Source organism: Protomyctophum bolini (genome assembly GCF_963924005.1).
Source record: "Protomyctophum bolini genome assembly, chromosome: 11".
NCBI classification, from domain to species: Eukaryota; Metazoa; Chordata; class Actinopteri; order Myctophiformes; family Myctophidae; genus Protomyctophum; species Protomyctophum bolini.
Window position 1 is genome coordinate 21,189,585 of NC_137872.1, and position 22,240 is coordinate 21,211,824.

Here is a 22,240-nt window from a genome sequence, read left to right on the forward strand (position 1 = left end):
TAGTTTTAGAACTTTTAGTATTAAACATTGTAACAATAAACAGCTGGGGCACATAATCTGAGAGAGTGTGAGTGTGTGAGAGAGAGAAGTGATGTTTGTCTGTGGCACACTGAGGTCTACTGAGGCTACTCCATATTTTACTCCACATTCCACTTTTCAAGCTTGCATGGAAAGACAAAGTGACAGTTCTGTCACCACACTGTTGGGAAGGAGCCCTCATCCATTGTGTGAATGTGAACTAATGTTGGCTTATCAAGCATACATGTCACTTGCTTGAAGTCACTTCAAGTTCATAACATTTAAGTGAAAGTACAGGAGTAGGGAAAGTAGAATTAGTACAGTGCTCAATACATGAAATAGATGTGGAAAATATAACTGGACAGAGTGGACACTAATGTCTTCTGGTAATATAATATGTTGCCAGAAGACATTAATGTCCACTCACTATGTCCACACTAATATTATTGCCACTTAACCCTGTCCATGTTATAATGTTTTTTTTTCTTCTTTTTTATTGAGTATCAAAGGAGTTGTAAGTGATGTTTTTCCTTAGCATTCATTAATACCGTGTTTGTTCAGTAACAGCAAGGGTCTCCCCATTTCTCCTGCATTTCTCAGACCGTGACACCAATTTCATCCAATCAGGACAGAGAACTCAGACAGGATACAGGATAGACATGTGAAATTGGAACTCGGAAGTGAATAAACAAATCAATGGGCAGACAAATTTGGAACTGGAACACAAGCCATTACATTATTCTCTCTCCAGATCCGATGACTTTTGTAACCCCAAATGTATTTTCTGTTTACTAAAGAGCTGGAGAGACGGGGAGACCGCTGTTAACTGAACAAACTAACTATAGAAATCGAAATATAGAGTGTTAACCTTTTATCAATAACATTTGTTTTAAAATATCACCTAGTTTACACTTTACAGTAATACACCCCCAAATACACATCATTTTTGGGGGTCCTCCTTGGCACGAAAACGTTTGAGAACCTAACTTTTAGGAGGCGTGGGCAAGTTCCCCATGCCTGGGGAGCAGTTAGGGCTATAGTAATCTGTTGGCACTACTGCCCTAAACATGTAGTGTTGTTAGTAGGAATTAACACAGAAGCACCCGACAGGAAGTGAACTAAGAAAGGGGAGGAGCCACACCCAAGTTCCCTTTTCTACACAAATAGTGGTGGGGGGGTGGCCACTGCTAGGTCATAAGAGTTCTCCAACATTATGTTTATTGAAGGCAGTGGCCCATCTTGTCAATGATGTGGCTGCTGGTGTCAAGACATGATAGATTGGTGGTGGTGGGGGGAGCTAGTTTAAACTAGCAAAAGTATTATTTTTTAGCAGGAAAGGAAAAGGACGCCCTCGCCTGTAATTGAGTCATTTATTTTTGTTTTAAAAAAGGAGCTCTCTGCAGGAACATAAATACCACACCACATTCCTCTGTGCAAAACTCAAATGCAACAACATTGCATTTCGGGAGGCCATGGAACTGGCTGGCAAGTTCTACTTCCATGTTAGAGCCCAAATTATACCCAATTCTTATTTTTGAAGATGTGTAATAATCTTCGATTGTCTATTTTCGGGTTCAAGTAGGTAATCTAGTGTGAATAAATGCCATCACCCCATTGCCTTAATGAATAAATAAGGCAGGTGAATAAATTAGACAGGTATATATCATTATATATCATCATCTTATCGTCGTACAACACGGTGTAAGATCTAAGTCATGGGTGGGCAACTTTGACGATGGAGAGGGCCACTATATTTCCACACTCACTCCAGAGGGGCCACATTGTATATGACTGCCGTAGCAAAAATAGCCGATCTACAAGCTCAAAAGATTGGCTATTTTTGCTATATTTGAACTGAAATCCTGCATAGTTTTTTGCTATTTTTGAATTGGAATCCTGAAAAGTAACACTTTTATCTAATTTCAAATTAATTTAGTTATAATAGTTATGTTAACTTTATGAACTAAATATAAATTCATTGGACATAAACAAAAGTCAACATTTTACTAGCAGTATTGCTGCCTGCAGATATTAATCTGCGGGCCGAATTAACTGATGGGCGCCAGTTGCCCATGTACGATCTAAGTGGTTAACACTTAACTTAACCCTCACACACGGACATATTCAGTGAAATGTTGTATGCAGATTTGTATGATTGCCTCGATACAAGGAGATGTATACCATATGATTCATAGTGAGGCTTCACAAAGCTATCAGTCGCAGTAAAATGCACACTAGACACACGCTGCGAGCCTGCGATTGATGGCTTAGTTTGGACCCCGCAGCCCTGTTTGCTGGCAGTGTTCTGAGCTATACAATGTAAACATGTCCTGCCGAATTCATAAACACTGTATCACAGAATTAAACACAGTCTCTTAGCACAAATAGTACTACCTTTACTGTATAGTGTAGTACTCTCTTTACTGTGCAGTGTACCTACTATGTTGTTTACTGTACGCTGTACAGTAAACACTACTAGTACTCTGTGTAATACATAGATAGCACTGCAACTCTTACATACTATGCAGTGAGCCACTGTATTACAAGATGTTACAGATGTTCCATAATCCCCAGTTTCCCTACTTCAAGGGAAGAGAGGTGAAAGTGATTTGGTTAAACTTCACTGTACTTAAAGGAAGAGAGGTGAAAGTGATTTGGTTAAACTTCACTGTACTTTAGGAAGAGAGGTGAAAGTGATTTGGTTAAACTTCACTGTACTTTAGGAAGAGAGGTAAAAGTGATTTGGTTAAACTTCACTGTACTTTAGGAAGAGAGGTAAAAGTGATTTGGTTAAACGTCACTGTACTTTAGGAAGAGAGGTAAAAGTGATTTGGTTAAACTTCACTGTACTTTAGGAAGAGAGGTAAAAGTGATTTGGTTAAACTTCACTGTACTTAAAGGAAGAGAGGTGAAAGTGATTTGGTTAAACTTCACTGTACTTTAGGAAGAGAGGTGAAAGTGATTTGGTTAAACTTCACTGTACTTTAGGAAGAGAGGTAAAAGTGATTTGGTTAAACTTCACTGTACTTTAGGAAGAGAGGTAAAAGTGATTTGGTTAAACGTCACTGTACTTTAGGAAGAGAGGTAAAAGTGATTTGGTTAAACTTCACTGTACTTTAGGAAGAGAGGTAAAAGTGATTTGGTTAAACTTCACTGTACTTTAGGAAGAGAGGTGAAAGTGATTTGGTTAAACTTCACTGTACTTTAGGAAGAGAGGTGAAAGTGATTTGGTTAAACTTCACTGTACTTTAGGAAGAGAGGTAAAAGTGATTTGGTTAAACTTCACTGTACTTTAGGAAGAGAGGTGAAAGTGATTTGGTTAAACTTCACTGTACTTTAGGAAGAGAGGTGAAAGTGATTTGGTCTTGCAAGTCACTGTGAAAGTTCCTTGCTCTCTCAAACTCGCAAAACTGTTACTTTTCAGGATTCAAATTCAAAAGGAGCAGATTGTGGATCTGTAACTTTTTATGCTTTTGTCTTGTGTGACGCTGTAGTACGATCAGTAGAGTATTGATTTACCAAAAATCACAAAAAGTTAGACTATGGAGATGAGAGGTTTCTGGTTTCTATCAAAGATATCATTGCTGTGGGACAGAAATCTCTTACCTCCATATTTTAATGTTTTTAATTTTTTATAAAATAGTATTTTTGTAGTATTTTGGACATGTGAGGTTTCCACCTGACAGCACCACGATGTGTACTGTAGACGACTAGATGTTAGTGTGTGTGTGTGTGTGTGTGTGGGTGTGGGTGTGGGTGTGGGTGTGTGTTTGTTAGTGGCTCAGGAGCGAGACACCCACCGCCTTATTGCTCCGGCTGGGCAACCCGCCGTCAGTGTGTGAATGTGTGTCGCGTTAGCATGTAATGCGTAACACCTGACTTGTCTGTTGTCTCACACTGGAAGTTGCCGATATACAAGTGAGCATGTAGATAGCTACCAATGTTTTGTTGAACAAATACGTCTTATGAAATATTTACAGGTTTTTAAAGTCTTTCAGCCCTTCATCTCACATTTAATGAGCCTTGAGCATGAATGCAATCATGAATTTATAAACGATAAACATCGACCACTGGCATTGGTGGATGTCGTCTCATTTGCCAAAACACAGATGACTGTCAACAACCTAGTATTAACCAAATACTGATGTTCTTCCGTCAATTAATCAAATTAATCTTAACTGTGTCTCATCTGCACCATTGCGGTCGTCGTGTGTGTGAATGACTGTGAAGTACATTGTAAAGTACTTTGAATGGCTGCGAAGCTCAGAAAGGGCGGCTATATAAATGTGGTCCATTGTCATCAATGCAATGAGCATGAAAAGCCTGCCTTCTAGGCCCTGGAGGGGGAGAAAGAGGAGGAGAGGGGGACGAGATCACAGTGATTAGGAATGACAGCCTTGCTTACGCCCAGTCGGTGCTCTCTCTCTCTCTCTCTCTCTCTCTCTCTCTCTCTCTCTGTGTGTATGTGTGTGCTCTGTGTGTGTTTGCAGCATGTGCTCTGTGTGTGTGTGTGTGTGTGGGGTGTACTCTCAGGCTCACTGGTGGTTATGTAATGAAACAAGTTGGAACCAGGAAAACAGCGTACTGTAGTATAATGTTGAGTATTTCCAAAATTCTGTACTTTTACTACATCTTCAGATACAAATATTGTACTTTTACTCCACTACAATTATTTGGAAACTTATAGTTACTTTACTTTTTAGATTTAGATTAGTATTACAAAACATGCATCACCCACTACTATACAGCCCTAATATACATTTCGGCCATTTCAAAATAGCCTCTCTATAGGTTTGCTATTTTCAAAATCTTTTGATACATTTGAAAACTTGTGAAATGGGACAATGGGCTGTATCTTGCGCCACCCCTTAACCCTTATCCCTAAACTTATTTGCCATTTATTACACTTATACTTTTGCACTTTTACTAGTAAAGTAAAGTAAAAATCTCTGGACCAACCAAGTATTTCTACATTGCAGTATTGATACTTTTACTTAAGCAACAAATGTGAGCACTTTTCCACTGCTGTACTACTGCACAGAGGAGCACAGGGGGTGCAAGCCAGGAACTGTCCATATCTCAATGGTGATCCCTGCTTTTCCCCAAACACACTTAGTGTTTATACAGCAACAAGCAGCGCATGATGTGCCCTGCCAGAGCATGCATTCCCTCTCCTGGTGATATGAGGACAATACGTTCATAACATGCAGGCTGGCTTCTCCTATACTGTATGTACTGTACAAGCGAGATTGTATATCTGCTGTTTTTTTTAAATGTAGAGTTGGACAACCACATTGGATCCACAGTGTTATCATGTCGATAACACTGTTAATGTTCGCCGCGCGATATCCTCCGAAAAATGACTTATTTATTTTTCTATCAATTACACACCCCATGAAGCCTTGAATTCAGTGACATTTCTTTGTTTTTTCGCATTCCTATGCCAATAATTTGATAGGAGATTCTGAGCTTTTTGGGTAAGCATGTGAACTTGTGAAATGCACCGGAGTCGAAGAGTTTTAAGTACTCGTCTCCAATCTCCAGTTGAAAGTGAATTTTGTCAAAGCGACCATAGAAAATCATATCATAGATATATATCATAGATACATTGGTTCTCAAGGTGAGGTCCGGGGAGGTCCCGACTCCCGAGGGGTCCTTATGCGGGTCCCCACTCCCAGCAAGTTAACATAGCATCACAATCATTTTAACCACAAAGCACAGAACCTATTCAGATGGGAGTTCGCACTTGTTGTGAGCTTGTAGAGTGGCTCTTTTCGTAGTGTAAAACTCCAGTCACTACCTGACTTGCCTATATGTAATTGAAAGGACCCTGGCCAGTAGTGCCTGACCGATATATCGGCCACCGATATGGCCTCGTTTGGCATATCGTATCGGTGAAGCAAATGTCATGGCTATCCTGCCACGTTTTTGAGTGGTGCAACCACTCCCTTACGGAGCTATGTATGTGGCTGGGTTGGTGGCTTGGCGGAATGGTTGTTTTTCACCATTTGAGCGCAGCCTAACACACACACACACACACACACACACACACACACACACACACACACACACACACACACACACACACACACATATGTACAGTATATATGATGATTTCAGGTGTGCCAGTACAGTACAGTGACAAAACTCAAAACAACCTGTTTAGTGGAGGTAACTATACCAACAATTATATGCCTTTATTTATTTACATTATTGCTCTGACATTTTTGCATGAATTTAGATTTATTGCAGTTTTTGCAACAGGTTGCTGTGAATAAATTAATCGTTAATGTCTAACATACAGTATTATGCATGTGTGAGTGTCATATAATAGAGAGCAAGCAATGGAGGGAGAGAAAGAAAGAACAGATCTACAAGCTAACCACCATCTGTTCTTTCTGGCAAGGGACACCATCGTCCTACGGAGTATAAATTGAGCTCAATACTTACTTTCTGTTTAGTTTTCAGGATATTGCGACTTGGCTCTTTCCCTGAGAGCCACGGCGTGCATGACTGAGGTCCCAGCAGCCAGGCAGTGGGGCGGGGGGAACGGGGGTTATTTAGAAGAGGGGGTGGGTAGGTGTGGGGCGGAAGTGAGTAATCATGGTGCCTCAGGTTGTTTTACATCGCTGTAAGGTTTCATGGTAAATTTATCTAATTAGGATTAAACTGCAAGCGGATTGAGACAGGGTGAAATCCTGTGTTTGGTTAGAGAGGCGGTCTGCAACAGAGGCATGGAATGGATGTGGTTTAGTGCTGCTGGGCCTGAACCAGAGGCATGGAAGAAGAATTCAAGGCTTTTACTTAAAGGTGCAGAACAAATATTCTCTCTATATTCAGATATCATTGCTATAGATCAGTGGTTCCCAAACCTTTCAGGCCGAGGCACAAACGTGACATTCGACAAATTTGTTTGCCTGGGACTCAAACTAGTGAAAATAGCAGATCTATACACTCACACAACGCATTGCTTTGCGCCACGTTGCGAGCTTGTAGATTGGCTATGTTCACTACTTCTTCTTAATAATTTTTATTTATGGATTTCCAAGAGATCCCAGAGATGAAATATATATCAATTGAGGGTCTGTGGCCTATTGCAGTGGTTCCTAACGGGTCCATTTGGTTTCATTTGTACACTCCCAGAGTTAAATTATCTACCAACTTTTTAGCTCAGGACCCACAAGAGAAATTAGATTAGTTTGCACGGGACCCAGACTACTGAAAATAGCAGATCTACAAGATCAAGAACAGTTTCCGGCTTCCCGCCGCGTTGTGAGCTTGTAGATCTGCTATTTTCACCTAATTTTATATTTATTTATTTATGGAAATGATTCGTTTTTTTCCGTTTTATGAAATATGTTAATTTTTTTAAATTCTTTTTATTTGATGAAATCTTTTGGGGGGGGTTTAAATTTCTTAAAACCTTTTGAAATAATTTATGTACCCTATTTATTTTTTTATGTATAGGGAACGGCGACCCATAAAAATTGGTCTGTGACCCAAACATGGGTTCCTGCCTCCTGGCCCACTGTTTGGGAAACAGTGGCCTAATGCATCTCACACCGGGGGTCCCTGGTGAAATGGAGAAATTGAGAATCGGTGCTTTCCAACACTAAATGAGCTGTTCTCCTCTGCTCTGCTCTCCTTTCTCAGGTTGTGTTCTGCTGTTGCTGCTGCTTGACAAGGCTCCACCAGGCCCTCTCTCTGGCCCCTCTGACCGCAGTGGTCCCCCCCCCCCCCCCCCGCCATCTCATCACCAAATAGCTCCACACAGCCTCCTCCAGTCCAAACCCCACAGCTGGCAGCTTCTGGAAAGAACATCTCTCCACCCCCAGCAAAAAAAAATCGAGCCACCAAGAAGAACAGGAAATTAAGGAGCGGAATAATTCTTTCTTTTCCATCTCCTGCGCCTCGGCATCTGGACGCGGGGCACCGGGGAAGTGTCACGGCGGCGGGTTCCGATCTTAGGCTTTTCCCTCCGACCTCTGCGGATCGTCTGCTGGCCGTCTGGGTGTTTTGGTTGTAATTTCCTCTGGGCCGTGTGTCGTTCGCCGGAGGAGGAGGGGTGTGGTGTGGGGGGCGTCTCTACCTGAGGCAGCTTGTCTCTTCCGGGCCTCAGCAGCAGCATGTGGCTGTGAGGAGAAACCCTGTCGGATTTGTATTGGCGGTGTGACGTACCACCATGGGGAAGGAGCAGGACCTCCTGCAGGCGGTGAAGAGTGGAGACCTGCCCTGCACGCAGAAGCTCCTGTCCAAGCTCAAGGCCAACCGGAACAGTGAGTGACGTTTAATTTCATGCTGAAATCTGTTATATAACCCATTATACAGCAGGTCGTTTTGAGGAAGCAATCTGATTGGTTGAAACGCCCATCTAGCCGTGCTTTACACCCACACAGTGGAAAAATTGTGACTTGACTTCAGAAAATATGAATCAGGTTGTTGACATAATGGCTGCCTTTGGGCTATGCTTGCTTGCCCACTAAATGCATTATGGGAATTGTACGAACACCAACAATGGCCAAAATGGATAAGAGGACGCTTCTCTTATGGTTGTGTAGTACGGGGGTCCTCAAAAGTGGGGTCTCAGGACCGACCAGGGCGGGCCTGTAACTTGAGAACCCCTGGTTGTTGCGAACGCAGTGAGCACTTACTATGAGACCTAGCAGATCATGTCTGTGTGTCTGTGTGTGTGTGTCTGTCTGTCTGTCTGTCCCGCTATCCAAATATGGAGTGTGTTGCATCAGCAATCACTCAGCTCCATATATGGGCACAAAAGGGGCCAGGTCCACTCAGCTCCATATATGGGCACAAAAGGGGCCAGTGATTTGTTTGTTGTGGACCTGGCCCCTTTTGTGCCCATATATGGAGCTGAGTGCGTTCGCTTCCCGCGTTCGCGCGTCTTACTCGTTGTACATATTGTTCCTCTACTGTGATCATCTACAGTGAACTCAAAATGCACAGTAACAGCACGAGAGTTTCCCATTCATCTAAGGTCTGCTCTGATGCAGACTGTGCTTCAGTCAGATACACAGTATGTGCTTTCCTTTTATCTCCCAGACACAAATTGCAGACAGTAGCAGGGCGGTGTGAGGCTTTCGCTAACATGCTTATACAAGCAGTTTGCAGAGTTCTGCCCGTGGCACGTCGATGCCACACCTGTCATCGCTCGGCAAATCTGTAACCTCCAAACCTACGATGCCGGGGCATTCTCTTGACAATAGCTGTTGAGCCAGCTGAAAACGACAGCTCTCCGTTCAGACATGAACCACCGAGGCGGCTCGCTGACTAATGAACCAGTTTTCCATCTCGCCTTTTTGACGGCTCAATGAATATTTAAACCCCTCAACGCACAAGTACCATTTTCTTTTTTGCGGCCGCTTTTTTCCTTTTTTTTCAGTGGGAGAAATTTCTCATGAAATGGAGTGTGAGAACGGCCTCCGTTGGAATACGACAGCCGTCACGTTGTTGAGTGATTTTGCGGGTATTGCACCCGAGGTAGAGCCGGGTAGCGACACACAGACACTCACCTCGCTTTCGCCACGTGCCTGCATGGCTGCGAGGCGAGTGTGTCTCTGTGTGGAGCCAAGGTGACTCCACAGTAACCCCAAGCTAAAGCTTACGGGGAAATCTATCCCCGAGGATTAGCCTCGTCCAGACCCGATCAAGCCCCCCTATGTTGATGACACAGTAATGAACGCGGCCCCCCTCCCCCTTGCACAATGAAAGTCCTTAACATTTCTCCCTTGGCTTTAATTCACGGGAGTGCTGCTTTAGCAGGGCCCTAAGCCTTCCTCGGCCCTCAGGGTTATAGGCAGAGGAGGAGGGGGGGGGGCATCTCGATGTGGGTGGGACCCCACCTATAGACCCTGCGTCAGGTCTTCCTCAAAGGCTTCAAAGACGGCACAAACCCGGAGAAAAGGCTTGCTCCTTTTTTAGATATCGAGTCCCTCGGATCCTCCTTCGGCTCGTACAATGGCTGCTCTCTCAGGTTACAATGGCCCAGGTTCCTCGCCCCGGTTCTCTGACAGGTGAATGGGGTTTTGGCCGCTCCACCGCCGGCACTGAGAAGAAAACGCGCTGCAGGTTCACACACACAGCGGCTCGTTGAAGTCACACACACACCTGGCCTGAAATTCCCCTCCTCTCCCTGGACACAATGAATAAGCGCTGTCCCTTCCCTTAGCGCGTGTAATTACCCCAAATGACAGTGTTTTGCTGTTTTTGGAAGGGGGGGATTTTTTTTGCACGCCTGCAATTGCGAAATGGAAGGGTTGTGGATGAGGCCTAATGTTACGCTGGAGTTTATCACCCCACCAAATGGCCTGGAAGTTGTGATGAATAGGGGTTTGTGAGGAAAACATCTAAGGCTAAGGCCTGCATGATTTGTACTTGTAGCACGACAGTGTCTTGCGCTTAAAATGGCTGATCTACAAGCTCACAGCGTGTGATGCTGGGACACGTTGTGAGCTTGTGGATCGACTGTCTTCGGCGCGGACCATGGGTAACAACGTATAAGTCATGTTTTATGCATCAGTCATTGATTATTTGTCTTTGCGATTACACCTCTACTGATTATTGGATGAACACAATTAACTAGTGAAGCAGGCCTGCTTTACTGTGATCTGCGAGCTTCAACATTCAACTGCAAGTCTGACTAGACAGACTTGCAGTTGTTTGATAGTTGGAATTCGACAAATCATTGTCAATAACACTAGGCACCAGGGTTTATGAACTTTGCTTTGAAGTCGCAGAAGTTCAAAAACTCTGCCATGTGCTGTGCCAGACTGATTTTGAGCTTGTTTTGAGCTGCATTTTAAAGTTGAATCCTGAAAAAGTATAACGTGACGTGAGGTTGCCACCCGACAGAGACGAGGGAAAGGCGAGTGGGAAAACAAGTCCTAGCATTTGAGCAAGAGTCACATTAGTTGAGGACAGGACAGAACGCCTGGTTGTGGAGCGTTCGTTTGTTGGCATCATTGTACAGCTACACTTCTACTCTGAACCATCCCTGCTTTTTATTTAGAATTCATCCTGGCTTCTCTTTCTTTTTTCTATTTCTATGACTAATTGCTTCGCCACAGAGATGGCGCCTGACAGCTAAAGAGAGAGGGTCTTTCTAGAGGGGCTGAGGCCCCCAGCCCAAGGCCAACAGGAGGTCATGCTTTTATCACGACGATAACCTATCAACCCCCTCTTTATGGACCACCAGTGTCCAGCCCCACTGTGGGTTTTCTGGGCTGAACTAAGATTGAGTACATGGAGGTGCAGAGGTGCTAGGACACATAACGGGGTCAAACATGACTATTCCAAATTATTCACATTCTTTCAATATATTTATTTTAAATGGCAGATGTAGGCTATAGTAGGTTTAAAATGATTGGACTGAAAAAAAGAGGACCCCTGTGCGTCCCCGTAGTCGGACCGCACTTTACTGATAGATAAACCAAACAAATTAGTCTCCTCATTGACTTGCACTGCACAAGTGCAAGTGCAAGCTGAGAATTGAACGCAAACAAAGTGGATTCTGACAACTTCTAACATTTCCAACCCTGACACAGCATTGTTTCAAAGTACTAGCTGATTTTGCCATTTGAAGATTTGGATTGGGTTCCCGATCCAGTCCAGAACTTCTTCCTAATAAAACTAGTGAAATCATCATGAAATTCTCCGTGGCAGAACCTATGCATAGATTTAGGTTGTAATATGCATACCATACGCTCCTATGCTTATGTGAGTGGCAAAGTGAGTTTAATGTTGTGTAATGCAATCAGATAGGACTTTTCTGTTTGGGTGTATGGGCTGTCAGGGCCAGAAAATCGTTTTTCTTCCACTCAGTAGACATTCCCGCATAACTTCCGGGTATGATGATAATGTCACACGCGCCGCATACCCTCTATTAATATGTATTATCATCTCTGTCAGGTGGAAGCCTCATATATCCAAAACTGTTCCTTTTCAGGATTCAAATGCAAAAGTAGAAAAAGTAGCAGATCTGCAAGCTTTGTGCTGCTACTTTTGATGCTTTTATGTGACGCTGTTGTAGTGTGATCAAGTAGGGAGTTAGTTTACAAAAAGTTAGAATATGGAGATAAGAGGTTTCTGCTCGACAGCAACGATATCCTCCTCAGCCGGCTGACACTAGGCCTCCACTTCTGTGTGTGTGCGTGTACGTGTGTGTGTGTGTGTGTGTGTGTGTGTGTGTGTGTGTGTGTGTGTGTCTCAGTCCCTGAGGGTTTTCCTCCAGACTGTCAGATTACCTCCGCCCCATTGTTCCCCCTGCCAGCCCTTCCAGTTTATCACCTCTGTGTTACGTGACCACTTGAGGTCATTGTTCTGGGCTAACACCAGCAGCCCATTAAAGGGGAAGCAGCAATCAGAAAGCGTCCTCCCCTCAGCCATCATGTCTGCCCCCTGGAGCACGCCGGACAGGAATGTTATTTTTCTAAACCAGATTAACGCCTGACAGATTAATTTCTGAGGGATAGCTTTCTTCACCTGGGAGTCCCCCAGGGAAACCGCCCATTACCCTGGCCCACTACATTTCCCCCTATGCACCCTAAGGGCCCTATCTTCGAATAGTACCGTAGTCGAATAGTAGTCGAACGTAATCGACGCAAGAACAAGCACCGGAGGGTGAGAGACATTTCTCCCCTTGCGTCAGCTCCCTTGTGTCATCCGTCAGCCTGGGAACGAACGCCAATCCAATGCAGCGCAAGGAAACGCAAGCACCGGTCCTTGACGCAAGCAGATCAAAAGTACCCCTGGCGTCCTTTGGCAGTAGAGAGCAAGAAGGCTCCTCTGCTCGACCACCCTTTTCTGTTTCTGAAAGAGGATTTACACTTCCTCCGGCACCTTGAGTTAACTTGTAAACGTAAACACAATCGACATAGATAGATCACATTGACAGTTAAACAGGACAACATGACATCATCGTTCGAAGCACAGATTTGAAAACTCGTCTGTGATCATCAGGCCTGGACTGGCCACTTGACGTAATGTCCAGTGGGCCGCCCAATGAATGGGCCGCCTGCTTGCTTTAATATTTTTTTGGGCCAAATGTCAGGGATGAATTTTTGACCCAGTCCAGCCCTGTTGATTATCATGTTCAGACAAGAACTCCACGGAATTACAGCGGAGAACAGAGTGTGTACAAGCACTGATAGTTGTGTATAATTTATCGTCTCCTAATCCTATGCTTCCATTTGGTGACAATTTGGCCGTTTACAGATGCGACCAACAAACCATGTTTTCCGTTGCAGATGTTCATTCACTAGTAATGAACGTCATGCTGTCTTCCAAGTTCCTTTGACAATGAATGGTAGACTGCATCGTTTAATCTGCCCTGTGTGAACACAAGATATTTATATGTAGCCTAAAGAGTACATGAAAGCCATTGATTAATTGATTACAGCACTAGTAAAAGACGCAAAACTAGGTCAATTCAATTAGAATAAACAAGTTTCAAGCTTGCAAGGCATTGCGGTGTGAGCTTGTAGATTGGCCACTGGCCAGCACAGGCATCGGTACTTCAATTATGATGATATAGTGTTAAACTATACTTATACAGTTATAACTACATCTCAACTCATAACAAAAATAAAGTGGCACGTGTGTCAGTACAGTTTGTACTACAATCTAATCTGTCATAGCTGCCATCTAGTGGATGAAAAGTTGATTGCACATTATAGACCGACGCAAGCCTACAATAGCTCGTAACTCACACAGGGACTATAAATATTTTTTTTAATAAATATTTTTTTGTGTGCGTTTTCTCTCACCCCGTCGCAAGGTAAAACAGACTGTCGAGGCCTTTAGTCATTTATACTATTTTTAATTTAATTGTCTTTGTGCTTTTTACCCAATTTTCTCTCCAATTTAGTCGTTATGCCAAATCATTCCTCCCCACACACACTTCGCTGTCACTGGCGTCACTGCTGTTGTATCCGATTGACTCACCTGCCAGTGAGGAGCCCCCACCGGGAGGACGTAGAGCCTTCGTCCTACTCCTCCCGCCCAACACTACCTGCTGACAGCCAGGTGGCGCCCCCTAGTAGGACTATGTGCCGTGTCAGTTGTCACCCTCCCTGCCCGGTGTCCCTCCCCCTAACATGGGCCAATTGTGTTTGTGCATGCTTGACAAAGCCGGTTGCACCGCGGTTAATTTGACACCCCCCCCGACAATCTTCAAGCGCACAACGTGTCGATGCAGATCGGTTATTTTTACTATTTTTAAATGTTTTTCTAAATGGTAAAGCATCAGCATCAAGGGTTGGATTGGGGGTTAGTCCCTGTGACATTAGTGTCATGCCCAGGGGCTGCACTCGTACATCAGGTGACATATTAGCGTCATGTCCAGGGGCTGTACTTGTACATCAAACTGCCTCACTCTATGGAAACAGGAGATAGGCTCCTGACCTATGGGGCCACATTATGGCTCCCGAGGCTACTTAACTACTTACTTACAAGCCCACAACGGTATCACTAGCCGGAAAAAAGAACAGGTCTAAAAGCTTCGAGGTTGTAGATCTATTTCTTTGTGGTACCTGTGGTACTTAAATGTCTTTATTTAAATGTATTTAAATGTCTCCTCTATTGCCCAAATCTCAAGAAACTTGCAGATGGTCTATCCAGGCAGATTAAGAGGTATTATAGTATGTGAGGGTGGGGGGCAGAGGGAGGGGTTAATCCATGCCTTTCATGATATGCTGGTGTTCTTTTCACTCGCATGGATTTATTTATGCCCTTGGGAGCGCTACCACAGTGAGTGTCATGTCAAACTGTAAAATGCATGAATGCATTTTACAGTTGCGCGTAACCAATTAAGACCTGAGGCCGATTCTATACAAATGTCTTCTAAATCAGTAGTTTTCACACTTTCAAGCTTAACATTTTTATCACAATATGATGCTCTTGTAGATCTGCTATTTTTGAATAGCCAACGCAAAAAAAAGTTAACAAACATTAACAAATTGTGAACATGCTGCTCTTAAAAGCTGTAAAGCTTTAAACCAAAATTAATGATGTCAATCAATATACTGTTGTTGCCTAGTAGTAGTAGTAGTATTTGTATTCAGAAATCAGGGAAGGAGGTACTGAAGCCAAAAACTTTGGAGAACGTTGTTGTATATATACGTAGACCCGCTGCTCACACTATGCAGGAAGTGTAATCCCATGTTTAATGGGCTCTATGGACTTTAAATGCCATTATGCTTAATTTAACCTCTCTCGTTATGGCGGTTAATATCCTGAGATTTAATGTAACCTCTGGTTATGACGTTGAGGATCCAAAGTTGAATCGAGTCCTACTTTATTTACATCAAGCAGTGAAACTACATTATTTATCTCTCGTGGGTGTTTTGGAGCTAATATGAATAGTGATATTAAGCATTGAATTGATGCTAAAACATTGATAATTAGCATTAGCTTTGGCGTGGGAATTATGACATAATAACTATGACATAATAGCCAATTATAGCTCTCTCACTTATTTAAAAAAATACTTTACAATGTATTTTCTAATACATTCACTCAAACTGAAGGAATGGGTTTTAGACTGTTTATCCATTTTAAATCAAGAGGAACAAGCACTGACCAACACCCCCCCCCCCCTCCCTACACACACACACACACACACACACACACACACACACACACACACACACACACACACACACACACACACACACACACGTCACACACACACACACACACACACACACACACACACACACACACACACTCCATAATTTCCATCTGTCTTTACTTTTTTACAACACAAGCGTGCCACATGAAACTCCATCACTGAAGCAGAGGGGAGTGATGGTCAGTGTTGAAAACCCTCTACCAACAATAGCCTCGTAAAACTGTCCCCGTGCTCCCTGGATGAAAAGAACCAGGGCCGTTGGAGAGAGAGACAGCCTGGGAAACTAAACCCAACTGGCATCATCATGATGATGTAACGCAGTGAGCAGCCAGCAGCTGTCTCTCCGCCTCCTCTGATGATGATCCCAGCACCGGACTTCTAATTCCTCACCGTTAAAGTGGCGTTCCGTAAGTTTCGTAAATTCAAAGTGCGGCTCTGCACGCATTGTGAGAGAAAAGCTATGCCTAGTAGTACCGCCATACCGACCTACCACTTTTTTCAAGACTGAATCCCCGCTTGTCCGCGGGGAGATATTGGGCTCATGGTCTTCAGGCATTACTGTCTTTACAGGGTCTGAGCGTCTCAATGGGAGGGTAGGCTACTAGTTCTATTGTATTAACATGACTCAAAGCGTGTTCCGAGCTTGTAGATCTGCTAACTTTGCTACTTTGCTCTGCAGTGACACTGCAGGTGTGTAAGGCATTCATTTACGAAAAAAGAACCAGTTAAAATAAATATGGAGAGGGTACAAGGTTTCTGGCCGGCGACAACAACTAAATAGAACATATAGAATCTTATCCTATACCACATAAATTGGTTGAAGTAATGTTTTAGTCACATAAAAAAATGCATTTGGTTTCATTGATTCCAGCGGATTGCAGCTTTAATTGAACGCAGAGTGTAAAAAGTGCACCCATGAGGACCCCCCACTGTGCGTGACCCCCACCCCACCCGTAGCCCCCCATGCTACATCGCTATCACTCATGCATTATTCATGGTGTTTTGGTTTAAACTCGAACGCCACCGGACCAATCATCTTCAACCTTTTCTCCTCCTCTCACTCCCACGCTTGCTCTGGGAGTCGTTGGCACAGTTCCTACACAGTTCGAATCCTCAGCGGTAATTTCACCCGGAGAGTGTAATGAAACCCCGGCTCGCGGGCCCTTTTTTTATTTTTCAAGTTAATTTAGTTTTTAAAGCCTTTCCTGCTGACAAATGGAAAATAACTGAGACACTTTGACAGGGTTCATGTTGAAGCGGAACACATTCACACCCGCACAGTAAAAAGCCTCTGTGTCAATTTAATCATTGCAAATTCAGAGAGTGTACAAATGGGCCTTTTTGGCTCTCTGAGTTAAAGGTGCTTTTACTGATGTGTTTCTTTTTATTAAAGGTTAACGCTCTCTATTCTCCCCAATCTCCAAGCTCTTTAATTTCTAATTCTATCCCAACTTTTTCGGCTTATTTTTGGTTTCTTCCTCCAATTTCACTTCTCTACACTGTATCATGTAGGAGCTCTCTCTCTCTCTCTCTCTCTCTCTCTCTCCTGATGTGATAAAATGAGTATCCCAAACTGAAAATGTATTTTCAGTTTACTAAAGGGCGACCCACAAACGGGTCCCTGCCTAGTGTTTGGGAACCAGTGTATTAGTGTGTCTTGTCTACTTTGGGGAAGGGCTGAGCAAACACATACATGTTTGTTCAGGCTCCAGTCCCTTGCTTCGTCTTGCCCCTTCTTGCCACATAACTTTTTGTGGGGGCCCCACGGACCCCTCATCACAATAGCCAAGCATGGGCAAGAGGTGGAAACAGGAAGGGACTTTTTCCGCTTTTCTTTTTGTTAGACAGTGGCGTGTTTTACAGGGAAAGTGTTAAAACCTTTTTAGCCCGACCGTGAAATTCTCATGCTGGACTTTTAGCGGCGTGATGTTTGTCCGTCAACTGTGCCGTTTGTGTGCTAAATGGTTAATTGGCTCGCTAAGCATAGGCATCCCTCATAGGCATTTAAAAAAAAGGAGGTCGATCGTACCTCTGACGTGGGAGAAACAAAACAAGTGTCTGTGTTTGGAACCACGGGGCCCCTCGGGGCCACTAGCTGTCAGGGGGGCTTTTGTCCCGGGCCCTTGACGTAACAGGAATCAGAAGAAAAGCACAAGCGGAGGTAGGAAGCATAAGCAAAGGTTATCATTACACCGGAGGAGTCCAAACGCTTTTCAAAGGGCAGCCATGTTTGAAAATATGAAAATAATAATCTAGTGCTGGCTGACCGCATCTCCAGTCGTACTGTAACTTTGGACCAAAGTTGCATATACAGTAACAAATGCATCACATCACAGCCATTACATTTGACTGCCATCCAACGGTTTCTGCCATTGACAAATATACTCAAGAATTGGACCGTTGAGAGGGAGTCATTATATAAGGCGGTTTACATAGATTGTGCATTATTTTTACCCATTCACATTCACACACAGATGAAACCGTGCAAGGCACCAACCTGCACATCGGGAGCAATAAGGGGTTCAAAGTCTTTCTCAAGGACACTTCGACACTAACTCTGGGGGAGCCAGCGATTGAACTGGGAACCACGCGGTTCCCATCCGGCCACTCTACCTTTGGTGCATCCTGCTACCCTAATAGACAGGGGTACATGAGCACCTGGCCGTTCATTCGTGCTCTATCTCCGACCAAGCCACACTTCCACCACACATCTCTCTATGCAAAATAAAACCTGCACACTCCCACAAAAGACATAGACTACATTGCATTCGCCAGAAATGTCTTATTTACTGTTTAAATATTACTTTTCTGAAACACGCTATTCTTGCTCAACCTCAACAGCCTACGTCAGAATCGTCATGTTGGCGTCTACTACGCCAACTACGTTCACTTAATGGGGCCAGTCCTTCACAGTGACACACGCGTTAGATCAACCACGCGACCGGGATGGTTTCTACCCCTCAATGTCGTGCCTACTCTACACTGCCATCCGAAGGCCCCTCCCCCTTTCACTGCTCCTGTGTCGCCAACTACGTTCACTTAATGGGGCCAGTCCTTCACAGTGACACACGCGTTAGATGAACCACGCGACCGGGATGGTTTCGACCCCTCAATGTCGTGCCTACTCTATCTACACTGCCATCCCAAGTCCCCTCCCCCTTTCAGCGACTCGAACAGCAGCTCCGTCCGAAAGCCGACAGCACTGCACAGCCCCACACATGTCACACACCCAAATGAATCGAATGAATGAATAAGGCGCTTATATCGCTTTTGCTCAGTGGATGGGACATTTACATTAAAAGCTATCTGATGGACGCGTGGATAACGGCATCGTTGTGTGCACTCGGAGGGAAAGGTTCCATATAGCTTCCATGCTAGCTGCTTCAGACACAGGGGAGGGGAGTGAGATTGCCCGCCTCACGGGACTCCAGTGCGAAATAGCGCTTATGCAACAATTACCCTAAAAACAACACCTCAACTCGATGTCATTGTGAATAAGAATTTCGAGCGCAAATATAATTTTTGGAAGGACACTTTCACCCAGTATGAAGCGAAATGTGGAAGCCGTGTGTGTCACACCAAAACGGGTGCCCTATATAATCCTGTAACGCCGTGCATTCTGTGCTTGCGTGCGCATTTCCCAAATCTCAGTGATTTATCCACACATCGCTCTGTGTGTGTGTGTGTGTGTGTATCACTACATTAGTTGCCTGTTCAAAACTAAACTACACTTTATGAAATCATTGTTGCAGCCTACACACATATATTCAGGCCCATTCAGAACACATTTCCCAAATCTCTGATTTATCCACACATCGCTCTGTGTGTGTGTGTGTGTGTGTGTGTGTGTGTGTGTCGCGTCGCCCTCCAGCTGCAATTGCGAGTGTGCGCTGTGTGGGCTCCGTCTTATGAGCAAATTTAGAACTTCCTGTCTGAGAGCTAGCAGATTTAAGACATCCGGTTGCTTTCAGAAAAAAACAAGGTTATTTAATTCGTTAAATAAATAATTTTTACATTACATTATTAGTATTATTATTACATTACAGTTATTGTAAAGACACACATTATGTTTCTGTGTAAAAATAAGTAATTAAATAACATAAAAAAGTTATCTAAATGGATAAATGCTATTCACTGGAGTGCATGGACTTTAGAAAGTGGACACTGGACAAAAGGTCCATTCTGGGTCCAGAAACGGTAATTTCTTTGCATTGACCCCAGTAGAAGCTCTGCTGCTGTGAATTTTACACCTCTCCCGCTTAGCGGAGACTGTGGGGTGGTAGAGGACATCTCCCCGGACGCGTGGGTATGTCCAGATAGTTGCCTCGCGGAGCCGTCTTTTGTCCAGTGTCCATTCTGGGTCCAGAAACGGTAATTTCTTTGCATTGACCCCAGTAGAAGCTCTGCTGCTGTGAATTTTACACCTCTCCCGCTTAGCGGAGACTGTGGGGTGGTAGAGGACATCTCCCCGGACGCGTGGGTATGTCCAGATAGTTGCCTCGCGGAGCCGTCTTTTGTCCAGTGTCCATTCTGGGTCCGGAAACGGTACATTTCTTTGCATTGACCCCAGTAGAAGCTCTGCTGCTGTGAATTTTACACCTCTCCCGCTTAGCGGAGACTGTGGGGTGGTAGAGGACATCTCCCCGGACGCGTGGGTATGTCCAGATAGTTGCCTCGCGGAGCCGTCTTTTGTCCAGTGTCCATTCTGGGTCCGGAAACGGTAATTTTTTTTGCATTGACCCCAGTAGAAGGGCTCCAGCTGTGAATTTTACACCTCTCCTGCTTAGCGGTGACTGGGGTGTGGTACAGGACATCTCCCTGAACGCGTGGGTATGTCCAGATAGTTGCCTCGCGGAGCCGTCTTTTGTCCAGTGTCCATTCTGGGTCCGGAAACGGTACTTTTTTTTGCATTGACCCCAGTAGAAGGGCTCCAGCTGTGAATTTTACACCTCTCCCGCTTAGCGGAGAGTGGGGTGTGGTAGAGGACATCTCCCCGAACGCGTGGGTATGTCCAGATAGTTGCCTCGCGGAGCCGTCTTTTGTCCAGTGTCCACTTTATAAAGTCCATGCACTCCAGTGATGAGCATTTATGCATTTAGATAACTTTATTATTACTATTATTATTATTTAATTACTTATTTTTACACAGAAACATAATGTTGTCATAGTGTGTCTTCTAGCATCATATAGCATCATTTAAATGCTTAATTTGTAGTTTCAATGTGCAAATGAAACTTCTTTTTCATACTCTAGACTAGAGGGTACTCTTATTTTGAAGAGATCGTCCACCCGAAGTCTTAAATCTGTTCATTAGATCTGTTCACTAGACGCTGCCCGCTGTGTGCAGGGCACACTACTGAGTTTAAAAACACAGCTGAAACATGAAGTGGAATCTGTCAACTCCCGCAATTTCCTTCTTCCCATATTGCGCTGCAACGACACTGGGATGAGCCCGCCGAAGGCGGGCGAAATTCTAGTTCAATAAATTAATATGGCAATATATCGATCGAAACAACGGACGATAGGTGAATCGATCGAGAGGCTGCTGTATCGATACGGCAATAAACGGCATGAATTATCTGGGTGACGCAGTGTTTACAAACATACCTCTGTTTAACGTTATCAAAGCCCCCCTTGCAAGTTGCAATGCACTCCCTTCCCAGACCCCTTGTTAGGATGTTTAGACATTTATTTTAATTTAAAGATCTCTGTGGGCCTGAAAGTGTTTTATTGTATTTGTGCAACATGGTCATTATTTTGAATAAACGTATAATCGATATACAGGTATATCGATACATATCGTATCATGGCCTCTGTATCGTGATACATATCTATCGTGAGATTGCAAGCAATATCCACCACTAACTCTACCCCTGAACCAGTGCCACCCTGTAATCGCGACAATCCTAAAGGCAGTGATGTGAATAGGTTTTCAATGTAATGGGTTCCGGGACCCGGGGTTGGTCTTTTCGATGGGTCCCAGGGACATTTTATGAGTTCCACTTCAACAACGTTAGAGTAAAGTACTGACTCCTGAGTACAGTATTGCATCCCAGGACACCCAGAGGGTAACATGATTGTGTCCTTTCTCAATTTAGTATGGAGGCTATTTGCATCACTTTAAGGATTCCAACCCTAGAAATACAGATACACCACTAGATATATTGTTGTATAGTTATGTTGTATTAACATACCCTTACCAGTCAGAGTTGCATATGGATAAATGAACACTAAGGGTTTTATAGTGTAAAAAAAAGGTCCAGAGCCTGTTTGGTCAGTGTTGTTACAGTTCAGTAATGTAGAACTAATATGAGATGTCCAGAAAAAACTTTTTAAAAAGTGCCAACTAACTTTACAACATGGACATTTTGAAGGGAGACCTAATTTCCGCTAAACTGAAGGAAAAGGAAGAAAAAATAAGAAAGAAAGGGGGAAAAGAATCCAGCTTTGATGTGATTAATATGGCCTGTTCCAAGCACTACTACCACAGGCAATGTGGCAATGAGCTGCATAATTGGGCCTACTCTGACTTTTCTTAATACAGGCTTTGAAATGAAAACGAGATGATAATTAATGTGG

The 22,240-nt window shown here is 43.9% G+C and overlaps 1 protein-coding gene across 2 annotated transcripts in view; it reads left to right on the forward strand.

The window, feature by feature from the left end:
• The window catches only part of caskin2 (CASK interacting protein 2), a 97,653-nt gene that overhangs the window by 1,262 nt on the left and 74,151 nt on the right, over positions 1 to 22,240 (forward strand). For both annotated transcript variants that reach the window (XM_080776104.1, XM_080776105.1), the window contains exon 2: positions 7,672 to 8,294. In XM_080776104.1, the coding sequence (XP_080632230.1) occupies positions 8,201 to 8,294 (94 nt within the window). In that variant the 5' untranslated portion in view covers positions 7,672 to 8,200. The remainder of the gene's footprint in view (positions 1 to 7,671; positions 8,295 to 22,240) is intronic.